This window comes from Pelophylax lessonae, assembly GCF_965119305.1.
Source record: "Pelophylax lessonae genome assembly, chromosome: 1".
Classification (NCBI taxonomy): Eukaryota; Metazoa; Chordata; class Amphibia; order Anura; family Ranidae; genus Pelophylax; species Pelophylax lessonae.
The window spans coordinates 463,607,309-463,622,070 of record NC_138768.1 but is presented as its reverse complement, the minus strand read 5'-3'; the positions used below and the strand labels follow the sequence as shown (position 1 = coordinate 463,622,070).

The 14,762-nt window shown below is 47.1% G+C and overlaps 1 protein-coding gene across 1 annotated transcript in view; it reads right to left on the bottom strand.

The window, feature by feature from the left end:
• LOC309544919 (mast cell protease 1A-like) overlaps positions 1-14,762 on the bottom strand; it is a 44,391-nt gene that overhangs the window by 15,291 nt on the left and 14,338 nt on the right. Inside the window, exons 2-3 of the mRNA XM_082243926.1 lie at positions 3,889-4,033; positions 194-329 (exon numbers count right to left, since the gene is read on the bottom strand). Of these exons, the coding sequence (XP_082100052.1) occupies positions 194-329; positions 3,889-4,033 (281 nt within the window). The remainder of the gene's footprint in view (positions 1-193; positions 330-3,888; positions 4,034-14,762) is intronic.

Here is a 14,762-nt window from a genome sequence, read left to right as displayed (position 1 = left end):
CAGCTACTGAAGAAACTTACTAGACAGAATAAAAAACATAAGAAGAGAAGAAAATACATCTGTCCTCCTTTGACACTTGCAAAAAACTGAGGCAGGCTTGAAGTGGGAGGGGTTATATTGGACTGTCCATGTACCTAAATACTTCATCCTGTGTCCCTTTATTTACATTTAAGAAAGAAAGTTTTCTTCTCACCTTTAACAACATGATATCGTTATTTGTAATCTCTGGATCATACTCTGGGTGAACGTGATAGCTCTCCACACCCAAGATCTGTTGACTACTTTCGGGTTCAGATACATCATGGGCCCCAAGGACAACTGTGATATCCCTGTACAGACAAAGCCACCAGCAGGGTCAATGAAATTGAATCAGGTTTCTTCACTATTAAGATTGCATTAACAGTAACAAGCTTTCCACGGGGCAGTATTTTGTTCAGACATAAAGTATATAATTATTTTGTTTAATGTGACAAAATGATTCAGCAATCCCTGGTTCTTTTTTATGTTCATTTAAAGGCACAGATAAGTAACAAACAATAAGCAATGTTGACAATGTTACTGGAAAATGGGGCCTTTGGGTGTCCTCAAACACACTATTTAAATTAGTTTGGTCCTTGCCCCTACCAGACTGAACAAGAAACCAGGCTCACATGCTCTAACTTTCCTTCAGCTCCTGGGGATTCACCAAGTGGAAGCACCATACCACCAGGTTGGCCCCTGATTTTTATAACAATGGGACCATTCAGCTGAAACCCTCAAAGACCTGTTATCTGCCCTCTTGCCAATTAGGTAATTTAAAACCCTAAAATGAAGGGTGGGTGGGAGAAGTATCCCTTTGCACTTTTCAGAATTAAAGTGGTTGTAAACTCTTAGACTCCATTCACACTACCGCGACTTGTCAGGCGAATGGTCAGCCTGACAAGTCGCGGTCCATTGTGTGCTACGGGAACCGTTCTAATAGGAGCGACTCAAGCCGCTCCGACTTAGAAAAAGGTTCCTGTACTACTTTGGGGCGACCTCGGAGCGACTTGCATAGACATTCATTATATGAAGTCCGTGGAAGTCGCGGTGCACGGGACTTCACAGGTCACCCCCGAAGTAATTCCGTGTTAGTGTGAACCGGCACTTACATATACCCAGTAAAGTGACTATCCCCAGGTGATACACAATCTGCAGTCTCCTCTTCTCTACATCTGTTCAAAGTCCAGAATTTATACAGCTTTTCCGAGAGTTCAGAAAGCAGGGGATGGAGAGCGGAGATAACACTTTGCAGAGCTCAGTGAGCACAGGTCACCCCCCCCCCCCCACCACACACACATACACACAAATACACACACACGCAGATTACAGGAACATAACTGAGGCTGTCAATTAGCTCCTCTGTGTTTTTTTTTTTTTCTTGGTGTCAGGAAAACTTGTCTGAAAAGAATCATGCTGATAGAGAAGCAGCAAACAGAAATTACACTTTGTAAGTGCTTATAATTGAGACAAATACACACTATAGAGGGATGTTCTTTGTTTATATTTAATGTCTGAGATTTATAACCACTTTAAGTCCCACAGTCCCCACCGCATCAACCCCTGGGGCTCCTCCCTGCTAATTTAACCTTTACCTCCACACCTTAAACTCACAATTTACCCCTATCTTGGACCTATTCCCCCTTAATCATGCAGACCCTCTATTCATTTGTTCTTCCTCAGACCTTGCTTTCTATCTAGTTGTTATTTACAGAGTTTTTCTGATAACAGTACTGATGACAATAATTGAAAGATGTCTTCATCTAACATTTGTATCAAACTTTCTATTGTGGCAAAAACATTGATTTCCAAATATTGGACAGAATACACTACATAAAGAATGTTTTAATAGTCTCAGTAGATAACAAGTCATAAATGGAATATATTGCTTTGCATATAGTTTATTTCTTATGGCTAGTGCCAAAAATTTAAATATAACATATGAAATATTATATAGAGATATTTGGTTTATTAATTTTCAGCCAGTTGGTGGAGCCTTAGGCTCCTTTACCTGTATATCCTTAAAGCAGAACTCCGGGTATGATCTGTATACATACATTTCATGCCTGTGGGGCCATTAGAGAAGATAATAATCACTGTAGCAGTCAGCATTACTGCAGTGATAGCTACGATCTTCCATGAGCAGCTTTCCCTTTGCGCATTGACCACAGGGGGTCGCTTGCTTGGCAATGCTGCCATTCATTTCATTTTTTCAATGCATACAAGGCATTCTTTGATTGGAAGAGGTGAAGAGGAGGGGCAGTGATGTCATAATCCCCACCTTGGCCAATCAGAGAGCGCCTTATATTCAGATCTGTAGAGCAGATTTTTCCAGCTGAAATCACAAGTATATATGAACAGCTGCAGCCAGGAAACCTGTACAAAGCAATGACAGGCTGTGAGGAGCCAAGGGTATCCACAGCTGTTCACAAACATCCACACATTAAGCAATTACCTGTGGTTAGGACAAATGATTGGCCCTGGACGGGGGCAGATTGCATCTATTGCATCTGTCCCTAACGTCCGGTAACCCTTGGATGAAAACTGCTAACCGGCTTTAAACGTAAGTGTGAATAGGCCTGAAGAGTCCATGCAGAACTTGCTGGCTTTGTGAGCCTTGATCATTTAAACTGTTGGTCTGGAACTTTTTTTGTTTTCCTATCCTAGTCCTGTTTTATATCCTGGCAGGACTTTTAAGCCTCATTTACACTTGTGCTATATTCTGAAGAGATATCTGCGTTGGTTCACTCCTCAGAGTATACTCTGGGCTAAAGAAGTGTACACAGATCCAACGCATTAAAGTGTACTGTATACCTTTTCTTAATGAAGTGGCACTAAAGCACTTTTTTTATTAAACGGGCGCCTCTGCTGACCATACATTGGTTCCATTGTATTCTATCTACCAATGTTCACCGGATCTGATCGCAAGCTAGCATGGTGCAAGGATTTCCAGAAAACCCAGCCAAGCATTGAATGCGACCACCCACACTCTGTGTGGAGACATATTCTTCACATGTGTTAAAATCGGTTGCTTGACCCTAGAATGGGTATCCAGCAACCTTAGGAATGTGAGTTTATGCTTACTACACTTTTTGACTTACTTTTCTTATATGTTCCCTTAGAAGGATCTCTCTTGTGGCTTTTAATCCCCTTTTTATATATTTTTTCCTTGGCTCTGTTCATCTGGAGCACCACTGATTTACCATTCAAATGAATGGGCTGGCGATGCATCAAAACGTCCAAAAAAAACCACCACAGAGGAAACATTTGAACCCAGTACAGTTCAGAGAAATATAATGTCATCAAATGTATGGAAAATAACATAATTAACATGTCAGGTTGAATCTGGTGTTTGTGGGATTAAGAAACTGATGATTTGATACATGCAGAGTGTAGTTCTATATATCAGATCAGCATCTCTGGAAGGTTTCAAAGAAACATTGTGAATTGAAGGCATGTAAGCCCAAATTTGTTCATGGCAGCAGCAATAGATATATTTATGACATCCACAAACATTTGCTTCAGGTGTATCTCCCTGGTGCATGTAGTGTAAAGAAGTAACAACGTTACTTCTTGGTGCATCCCTACAATCCTCCTGTGTGTTACTATTACTGTGTGTACCAATAAATAGTTTGCACTGCTCTCTTTCTCTATCCTTATAGATATATTTATGACATCTACAAACATTTTCTTCAGGTGTATATTCCTGGTGCATGTAGTGTAAATTACAGTGATGGATTCACCTACAGTGAATATTTAGTAAACGTCACATTCATTGCTTTACAAACATGCCCCATAAATTTCTTTTCATATCTGAATTACATGTATTTACACTTGATAACAACACTAGGATAGTATCTTGTCACTTACCCAAAACAGTGGGCTGCAGACAACACCCAGTTTGGAGCAATTAGCGAGCCTCCGCACGAGAACTGACCAATGTCTAAGTATGCCATGTAAGGCCGTGAATGTGGTTTTGCCTCATCACCTCCAATAATCCCATAGCGGAGCTTCCCTGCAAAATACATTGGAATTTATCAACCTGCATATTTTAGGAAATGTATTTAGTTCTTTTGTAGTATGGAGTTATCAGCACTTCAGACACAAGCAAGCCAATGAGACTTTGAGAATGGTTTACTAAATGGGTTGAGAATCTTTGTTCATAAATTAAGAGAATTTTCAGTTCATTTTTCTAATCATGAAAAAAAGTTAATTTATAATTGGTAGGTGAAAAAAGTAAGCAGGAATTTAGTATGGAGTAAATAAAGAAAAGAAACGGAATAAAAACTCTGCATCTCAAAAAATTAGAATATTATCAAAAATTTTATTAGACTCATTACACACAGAGTAATAGATTTCAAGCATTTCTCTCTTTTAATTTTGAAGATTATGGCTTACAGCTACTAAAAACCCAAAATTCAGTATCTCAGAAAATTAGAATATTGGGAAGAAGTTCAATATTGTACTCATGGTGTCAGACTCTAATCAGCTAATTAACTCAAAACACCTCTTAGAGTTTCCTGAGCCTTTAAAGCGGTAGTATCCCGCTTTTTTACTCTTTTACCTACAGGTAAGCCTATAATAAGGCTTACCTGTAGGTACAAATAATATCTCCTAAACCGGCATGGTTTAGGAGATATTTACAGTGCATGCAGCCGCTCGCGCGAGCGGCGCATGCGCTCTGAAGGTCCGGAGGGACCTTCAATCTATTTGCCGGGAGCTTGCCGGAAAATCACTCCCGCGCGCATGCGCGGGAGTGACGTCATTGCGGCTCCGGCCAATCATCGCGCCGGAGCCGTCTCTTCCAGCCAATCACCGCGCCGGAGCCGCCGAACCCGGAAGAGACGGCGAGGGATCATGGCAGCGCCCGCAGCGATGTCCGGGGGTCCGTGTCGGGGCTTCGTTCTAAGGTAAGTAATACATAATGAGCTAGTATGCGATGCATACTAGCTCATTATGCCTTTGTCTTGCAGGTTTTTTTTTTTTTTTTTTTTGAACTTTGGGTTTACAACCGCTTTAAATGGTCTCTCGGCCTGGTTCAGTAGGTTACACAATCATGGGAAAGACTGCTGACTAGACAGTTGTCTAGAAGACATTGGCACCCTCCACAAGGAGGGTAAGTCACAAAAGGTCATTGCTAAAAAGCTGCTGCATCCAAGTATATTAATGGAAAATTGAGTGGAAGAAAAGTGTGGTAGAAAAAGGTGCACAAGCAACAGGGATAACCGCAGTCTTGTGAGAATTGTGAAGCAAAGGTCATTCAAGAATTTGGGGAAGATTTAAAAGGAGTGGACTACGGCTGGTGTCAGCACTTCAAGAGCCACCACACACAGATATATCCAGGACTTGGGCTACAACTGTTGCATTCCTTGTGTCAAGCTACGCCTGAACCAGAGACAATGTCAGAAACGTATCACCTGAGCTAAGGAGAAAAAGGACTGGACTGTTGATCAGTGGTCCAAAGTCCTCTTTTCGGATGAAAGTAAATTTTGAATTTCATTTGGAAATCAAGGTCTCAGAGTCTGGTGGAAGTGGGGAAAGGCACAGAATCCAAGTTGCATTAGGTCCAGTGTGAAGTTTCCACAGTCAGTGATGATTTGGGGAGCCATGTCACCTGCTGGTGTTGGTCCACTGTCCAAAGTCAACACTGGAAAATCTAGAAGTCTTCATGCTTCCCTCTGCTGGCAAGCTTTATGGAGATGCTGATTTCATTTTCCAACGGGACTTGACACCTGCCCACCCTGCCAAAAGTACCAATACCTGTTTTAATGATCATGGTATTACTGTGCTTGATTGGCCAGCAAACTCAAAAGAATCCGTAGGGTATTGTGAAGAGGAAGATAAAAGACACCAGACCCAACAATGCAGGCAAGCTGAAGGCTGCTATTAAAGACACCTGTGCTTACACAAGCCACCTCAGCAGTGCCACAGGCTTGTAGCCTTCATGCCACACCACATTGTTGCAGTAATTCATGCAAAAGGAGCCCCGACCAAGTATTGAGTACATAGTATACTGTACATGGACATACTTTTCAGTAAGCCAACATTTCTGTATTAAAACATCCTTTTTTTTTTATTGTTCTTATGTAATATTCTAGTTTTCTGAGGTACTAAATTTTGGGTTTTTACTAGCTTTAAGCCATGATCATCAAAATTAAAAGAAAGATATACTTGAAATATAATACTCTGTGAATCTACAGTATGTACAGTAATATATAAGTTTCACTTTTTGAACTGAATTACTGAAATAAATTAACATTTTGATAATATTTACATTTTTTGAGAGAGCACCTGTATATCTACCAGCTATTTGAACCAGGCAATAAAAAGCTCCAGCACCCAGGGTACTCCAACATTAGGAAGATTTACACTGAACAGTGGACCAATCACCATGCAGCGGGTGGGGGAGGATGAAGATGGAGGCTCTGCAGTGGCTCTGAGGCCTACACCATGTGCTCAAGCTGCAATGGATCCTGGGCTTGTCCCTATGCAAGGGGAGTCCTTACCAGCCTTCCAGGATTGAGTGGTGAATAGACTTCACCGTTATTACTAAGGAGGAACAAAAGCTTGCTGTCCTGAAAGCAGATTTCAGGAAAAGGAAATGCACAGTAAGACCAGGAGCAGTAAGATGGAAGTCTTCAAGCTGAAGTTTCTGAATGAGGCAATAAAAAAAGCAGAAGTTGGTGGCCTCTCTGAAGGAAAGCAGCGGTGTTTTCAAAGAGAAGTATGAGAATGAGGAGAGATTCCAACAGATGAAGGAGAGTGCCAGTGTGAGTGTCAGCCTGAGGGTGGATGCCACAGCAACGGCGACAGTACGGATGGGAAGGAAGGGAAGTGGCTTTACATGGTGGTCCCAGTACTACCCCTGTCTCAGGATCTGTCAAGTCTGAGGAGTCGGTATCTGCCCACCTCCCTTCCCAACAGCCTGGGCCATGATCATCTCAGGAGCAGGTTGAGGAAAATGGCAGATTGCTTCAAGCCATTGTGGAAATGGAATCTCCTTTGAGTGGCAGAAAGTTTTCCACTGACTCGTCAGATGAAGATGAGGAGGAGGTTGTCATCCCTTAGCCTGTAAGGGAAAAAATTGTGGACAAATTTATATTTGTTAAGTCTGATCAAGATGGCGGCAATGCTACAGTGTCTGCAGATTGCGGACATGCTGGAACTGTTTCAGTTCATAAAAATGCTGGTGAAGTATTGTCTATGGAGAATCTAAGTGTGTGTGTCACGGAACCATGAACCAGACGTACAACAACAGATAAGTGAAAATAAGACAGCTTTATTGAAAATCAAGCTATAAAGCAAAAGTCCAAACGGATGGCGAAACCGATGCAGAGTCTTTGCGAAGCCAGGGGTCAGGAACCAGCAGGGTAGTCAGACGAAGCCAGGATCAGGAACCAACAGGGTAGTCAGACGAAGCCAGGATCAGGAACCAACAGGGTAGTCAGACGAAGCCAGGAACAGGAACCAGAAGTAGCAGCAGTCTTAGTAGCATGTGAACACAGGAGGACCAAGCAGGGAACTGAAGCCACAGACCTCCTATATATATGAGCTAGGCATCCAGGTCCTCCCAGTGGGAAGGAGGAGCCGCAGGGTGGGAGGCTACAAGAAACCCAGAAACCAAGATGGCCGCCAGCACATGTCAAACGAAGGAGAACAGCAAGAAGGTAAGACCATGACAGTACCTCCCCCTCAAGGGCCCCTCCTCCGCGGAGTAAAGAACGGTTTCTGAGGGAAGCGTGCGTGGAAGGCTCGGAGCAAGGCAGGAGCATGGACATCTGCGGAGGAAACCCAGGAACGCTCCTCTGGACCATAACCACGCCAATGAACCAAAAACTGCACCCGACCGCGGACCAGGCGTGAGTCCAGGATATTGCTCACCTCATACTCCTCACGATTGCCCACTCGGACCGGACGAGGCCGAGGAACCGAGGAAGTGAAACGATTACACACCAGAGGCTTCAACAGGGAGACATGAAACACGTTGGAGATCCGCATGCCAGGAGGAAGCGCAAGGGCATAGGCTACCGGGTTTACCCTGCGAAGCACTCGGAAGGGACCAACAAAGCGAGGCGCCAGCTTGGGAGTGGGCACTCGAAGGTTGAGGTTGCGGGTGGACAACCATACACGGTCTCCGGCCTGGTAGGAAGGAGCAGGCGCTCGTCTGCGATCAGCCTGGAGTCTCTGGCGCTGCGCAGAGACCTCAAGGGACTTCTGGATCTGTACCCAAGAAGCACGTAGGACGGAAAGGTGATCCTCCACAGCCGGAATATCCTGGGGAGAGAATACCTCCGGTAACACGGCAGGTTGGAACCCATAGTTGGCCATGAAGGGAGACGTCCCAGAGGAAGAGTTCACTGCCGTGTTCCTGGCAAACTCAGCCCAAGGCAGGAGGTCAACCCAATTGTCTTGGTGATCGGAGACATAGCAACGAAGGAATTGCTCCAAGGCCTGATTGGAACGTTCTGCGGCCCCATTGGACTGAGGGTGGTAGGCCGAGGAGAAGGAGAGATGAATCCCCAACTGGGAGCAAAAGGCGCGCCAGAACCTGGACACAAACTGACTCCCCCGATCCGACACAATCTCCTTGGGCAAACCGTGCAACCGGAAGACCTCCCTGGCAAAAATCGTGGCCAACTCCTGTGCAGAGGGTAACTTCTTGAGAGGAACACAGTGACACATTTTGGAAAACCGATCCACAATCATGAGAATGACCGTATGGCCTCGGGATGCAGGGAGGTCCACAATGAAATCCATCCCCAGGTGTGACCATGGGCGCTCCCCGGTGGCTAAGGGTTGCAGAAGGCCCAACGGAAGGTGCCGAGGGGACTTACTCTGGGCACAAACGGAGCATGCCGCTACATATGCGGCGATGTCGGAACGTAGGGAAGGCCACCAGAACAGACGTGAAACAGCCCAGGACAGCTGATTCTTTCCAGGATGCCCCGCGGTCTTGGAGTTATGGTAGGTTCGCAACAACCGAGTGCGCAACTCCTCAGGCACAAAACATCTGCCGTTGGGTCTCCCAGAGGGAGCACCAGATTGAGCCGCCAAAATCTGCTCACCCAGGGGAGAGGTCAGGCTGGTGCGAATGGCAGCCAGGATCTGATTCGGAGGTATGACCGAAGTCGGAATCGACTCCTCCCTGGACAGGTCGGAGTACTGCCGTGATAAGGCATCAGCCCTGATGTTCTTGGAACCGGGTAGGTAGGAGACCACGTAATTAAAACGTGACAAGAACAGAGCCCATCTGGCCTGACGTGGTGTCAATCTCTTGGCCTCAGAGAGGTAGGTCAGATTCTTGTGGTCCGTCAGGATGAGGACCGGAACCACCGAACCCTCGAGCAAGTGCCTCCATTCTTTAAGAGCCTGCACGATGGCCAATAACTCCCTGTCACCAATCTGGTAGTTGCACTCCGCGGAAGACAGTTTCCGGGAGTAAAACCCACAAGGAAGCAGAGGACCCTCTGGTGTTCTACGCTGAGACAGAAGGGCGCCTACTCCCGTCTCAGACGCGTCCACCTCGAGGACAAAGGGCAACCCAGGGTTGGGATGCGACAGAATCGGAGCCGACACAAAGGCGGACTTTAGAGCCTCAAAAGCTCGGATGGCCTTGGGCGGCCAGACCTGGGAATTACTGCCCTTCCTGGTCAGATCCGTGAGAGGCTTGGCTAGCATGGAAAAGTCCCTGAGGAACTTCCGATAATAATTGGCGAAGCCCAAAAAGCGCTGCAGGGAGCGAAGACCACTGGGCTGGGGCCACTGTAAGACAGCCGAAACCTTCTCAGGATCCATGGAGAACCCCTCAGCGGAAATGATGTAACCTAAGAAGGTTACCTGGGATCGGTGAAATTCGCATTTCTCAAGCTTACCGAACAGCTTGTTCTCTCGTAACCGTTGCAACACTCGTTTGACATCCAGAATGTGGGTCTCCATGGACTCAGAATATACCAAGATGTCATCCAGGTAGACCACCACACACTGTTTTCCGTGACCTGTTGCAGCATCGTTGATGAATTCCTGAAAGACTGCGGGCGCATTGCACAGCCCAAAGGGCATAACCAAGGATTCATAATGACCGGTCCTGGTGTTAAACGCGGTCTTCCACTCATCGCCCGCCTTGATCCTTACGAGGTTATATGCCGCCCTCAGGTCGAGTTTGGTAAAGACCGTGGCCCCTTTAAGGCGATCGAACAGCTCGGAAATCAAGGGTATCGGGTAAGCGTTCTTGATCGTGATGCGATTGAGACCCCTGTAATCGATGCAAGGCCTCAACTCACCGCCCTTCTTTTTCACAAAGAAAAATCCAGCCCCTGCCGGGGACGAGGATTTGCGAATGTGTCCACGTGAAAGCGCCTCCCTCACGTACTCCTCCATGGCCTCATTCTCCGCTACCGACAGTGGATAGACTTTGCCACGAGGAGGAACGGCACCAGATTGTAACTCGATGGCACAATCGTATGGGCGGTGCGGAGGTAGGGCAACCGCGCGCACCTTATCGAATACATCCCGGTACTCCTCGTATTCAGGGGGCAACAGAGAGTCCGAGGAAGTACACAGCAACTTGACAGGCCCATGGATGCAACTAGTCCCACACTGCGGTGACCACGAGAGGATCTCGGCCGATCTCCAATCGAAAATCGGATTATGCTTCTGGAGCCAGGGGTACCCCAAGACCACCGAGTAGTGTGGTGACGAAATAACCTGGAAGCAGACCGACTCTCTGTGGACGGCTCCAATGGCTAACCCCACTGGAAGGGTCTCATGAGTCACGTGTGGCGGCAGAAGGGGTCTGCCGTCTATCGCCTCAAGAGCCAGAGGAGAACCTCGAGCCTGCAGAGGAATGGAATTGGCGGCAGCGAACACACTATCAATGAACAAACCACCAGCACCAGAGTCCACCAACGCCTGGGTCGTCACCGAGCCCCCGACCCAGGAAAGGACAACAGTGATCAGTGGTTTGTCAACACGGGAAACCGGGGACGAGGAGACTCCACCCAAGATCTGCCCCCGACAGGATCTCAGGTGCGAGCGTTTCCCTGGACGGTTCGGACATGCCAACCGAAAATGCCCACCGAGACCACAGTACATGCATCGGCCCTCGCGTCTCCGGAGTACCCTCTCCCCCTCGGACAGGCGAGCAAACCCCAGCTGCATGGGTTCACCCCCAGACAAGTCATGCCCAGGAGGCGTGGGAGGAGAGGGAGGCACGGGTGGGACAACAAAGGTAGGCGCCAATCTGTTAGGAGGCCTCCGCAGACTCTCCTTAAAGGAAGGTCTCTCCCTGAGTCTGGTGTCAATCAAAATCAGGAAAGAAATAAGAGACTCGAGCTCCACTGGTAGGTCCTTAGCTGCAACCTCATCCTTCAAGGCATCCGAGAGACCATGAGAGAAAGCAGCGACCAGAGCCTCATTATTCCAGCCCACCTCTGCTGCCAGGGTACGAAACTCAATGGCGTATTCAGCTACGGATCGTGAACCCTGTCTGATGGACATAAGGAGCTTCGCAGCAGAGGCAGCACGAGCCGGCACATCGAATACCTTCCGAAGAGAAGCAACAAAACCGGAAAACTCGGCAACCACCGGATTGTTGTTCTCCCATAAAGGGCTGGCCCAGGCCAAGGCCTTGTCCGAGAGCAGCGAGATTAAGAAGCCCACCTTTGATCTATCAGTAGGAAAGGCATGTGGCAGCAACTCGAAATAAATGCCCACCTGGTTGAGGAAACCTCGGCACTGAGTTGGCTCTCCCCCAAAGCGCTGTGGAAGGGGGGCAGAACCGGACATACCCCGAAACACCGCGGGCGCAACAACAGGTGTCGGGGTAGACTCTGGCGCAACAACCGGAGCGGCAGTAGGAGCGGACCCAGGAGCGACAACCGACCCATCGGCAACGGGAGCGAAATGAACCGTGCGTTCAAGCAGGGTTTGCAACGCCACGGCGAACTGACCCAACAGGTGATCCTGCTGATCAAGTCTGGCAACCAGCGTGGGTAGTGAGGATGGCCCTGTACCGTCAGAATTCGTGGCCTGTGGTACCGTGCGTTCAAGCAGGGTTTGCAACGCCACGGCGAACCGACCCAACAGGTGATCCTGCTGATCAAGTCTGGCAACCAGCGTGGGTAGCGAGGATGGCCCTGTACCGTCAGAATTCATGGCTTGGTCCTAATGTCACGGAACCATGAACCAGACGTACAACAACAGATAAGTGAAAATAAGACAGCTTTATTGAAAATCAAGCTATAAAGCAAAAGTCCAAACGGATGGCGAAACCGATGCAGAGTCTTTGCGAAGCCAGGGGTCAGGAACCAGCAGGGTAGTCAGACGAAGCCAGGATCAGGAACCAACAGGGTAGTCAGACGAAGCCAGGATCAGGAACCAACAGGGTAGTCAGACGAAGCCAGGAACAGGAACCAGAAGTAGCAGCAGTCTTAGTAGCATGTGAACACAGGAGGACCAAGCAGGGAACTGAAGCCACAGACCTCCTATATATATGAGCTAGGCATCCAGGTCCTCCCAGTGGGAAGGAGGAGCCGCAGGGTGGGAGGCTACAAGAAACCCAGAAACCAAGATGGCCGCCAGCACATGTCAAACGAAGGAGAACAGCAAGAAGGTAAGACCATGACAGTGTGGAAGACTTTCCTGTGATTGCTGCCACGGACAAGATTGCATCTGTCAATTGATCCTTGCAATCGGCAAGGAATGCAGGAGGAGATGGTAAGAGAGATGGTAAGAAGCCAAACAAAGAAGTTGTCTGTGAGAACAAGGAGCAGGTGTCCCACATTGACACTAAAACCGCAGATGAGGAGTGCCAAATGGACACAAAAACACAGGGCAGGAGTGCCACATGGACACTAAGACTGCAGAGCAGGAGTGCCGTGTGGACACAAAAACACAGGGCAGGTGTGCCACATGGACACTAAGACTGCAGAGCAGGAGTGCCGTATGGGTGCTAAAACAGCTGATGTTTTTTCTAAACAGAAGACTTTACCTAATAACAGGACTTCTGGTAATTATGGTACTTCTGGAACTGCTGGAGGGAAGGACTGAGGATCAGATGGTGAGTAATTTACCAAACCTGATTTCAGAGGTTCCTAGACAGCCACTAAATGTGTCTAAAACCCTTAATTCTGTGCCATCTGTCCGGGTAAGAGCTATGCTACGGCTGTATCGGGACAAGTTCTTGCTGCTGCTAGAAGGGAGCCAGTTGTTGGACTTTCACCTAACGCACCGTCTTCCTTTAAAAGCAGGAATGTGGTACAGCTCAGGTGGGAAGGAGGAGGTATTCCACCTATTTGGAAGGTGGTTGTGGATAGGATTCTAGCCATGGGATTAAAGGTAGAGGATATTTATGCTCTCATCAGTCTTGCACGTTTCTATGAATATGATTTGTCATTTGTGCGTCCGGAGTCACTAGATCTGTTTTGGGAGTGGTATGAGCATGTATATAGGGGCCAGCTGGACTGGAAAGGGCTTGTCCCGAAAGTTTTCTCACGACAGCCCTTGATAAAGAATGTCACTATCTTGACAAAAAATGAGTCTATACCCCTCTGAGGATTTATGGGTCTGGATGAGGAGGTTTGGTTAAACGTTGTGTTACTTAAAAAAGATTGTGGATGATAGAGGAATCTTGACGGGTGGGTGGTCAATGTCTATGAGTTTGAGAGTGTGTGAGAATGTGGTCCAGCATTTTGCTGGCACACTACAGGAGACTGTGTAATGTTCCGGTACCTTTGGTACCCTAAATTACACTTTCCACAAGTGTATGCGCCCTACCATTTACTTTTGGAAAGGTGCGCATACACCTTTAAGACTGGAGCTGTCATCACTCAGCGCCGGACTAGATGGCTATTTAAGGCGTCGGCTCTCACTCACATGTGTTCGTTCAAACACCCTTATCTGGATGCTAACCTTGCTTGAAGCTTCCATGCTTGCAAGCTTACTTCGCTGACGGAACCTCGCTGCGCTGATCCCTGTATCCCGCTACTGGATCATCCGCCTCTCCTGAACCACCCTTCGGCTATCGCTAATAGTGCTAAGTACCCCGCAGGGGAATTCTCTATAAACTTATACTAAGCTTACACTATCTAGCTCTGCATAGTAAAGACTGTTTATCACATCTGCATAACTAGATTGCTAGCTCTTGAGACTACTGCTACTTTTCTGCACTGGGTTGATCTCTTTTGTATGTCCACCTGCTATTCTATCATCTGCTATCATACAACATTGCTAAACCTTCCTACATCCATCTGCTACTGTCTCACCTTCAAGTGTCTATCACCTACCACCTCCACTCAACCTATCCCTCAACCTTCATCATTGTGTTACCACATACATAAAGTCATTCTAGGAAACCAGCTTGCTAATTGTGTGTATTTACTGGCTGAAATAAGACCTTCCACACATGATGAGTCATTGAGGTTGGGAATGGTATCTCAGCATATCTCTTACATGACTTCTGACGTGGAACTATTTCTGCAGCTGAAAATCCACACCATATAAGAAACGCAGAAGCGTTACAGATTGAACGAACCAAAAAATGGATTCAGCAGAAATAACCACTCAGGTGACACAATTAAAACAGCAAGTATCTGCGTTAATACACGCACTTGCTGAATTAAAAGAAGACAATCAGGCTCTGTCGCAGCAGGTAATTAGACTGACACAACTTACCTCTGCTCAGTCCCCTGAACCCAAGATAAATCCCCCTTTGGTATTTACAGGCGATCGCAAAAAATTTCGCGAAT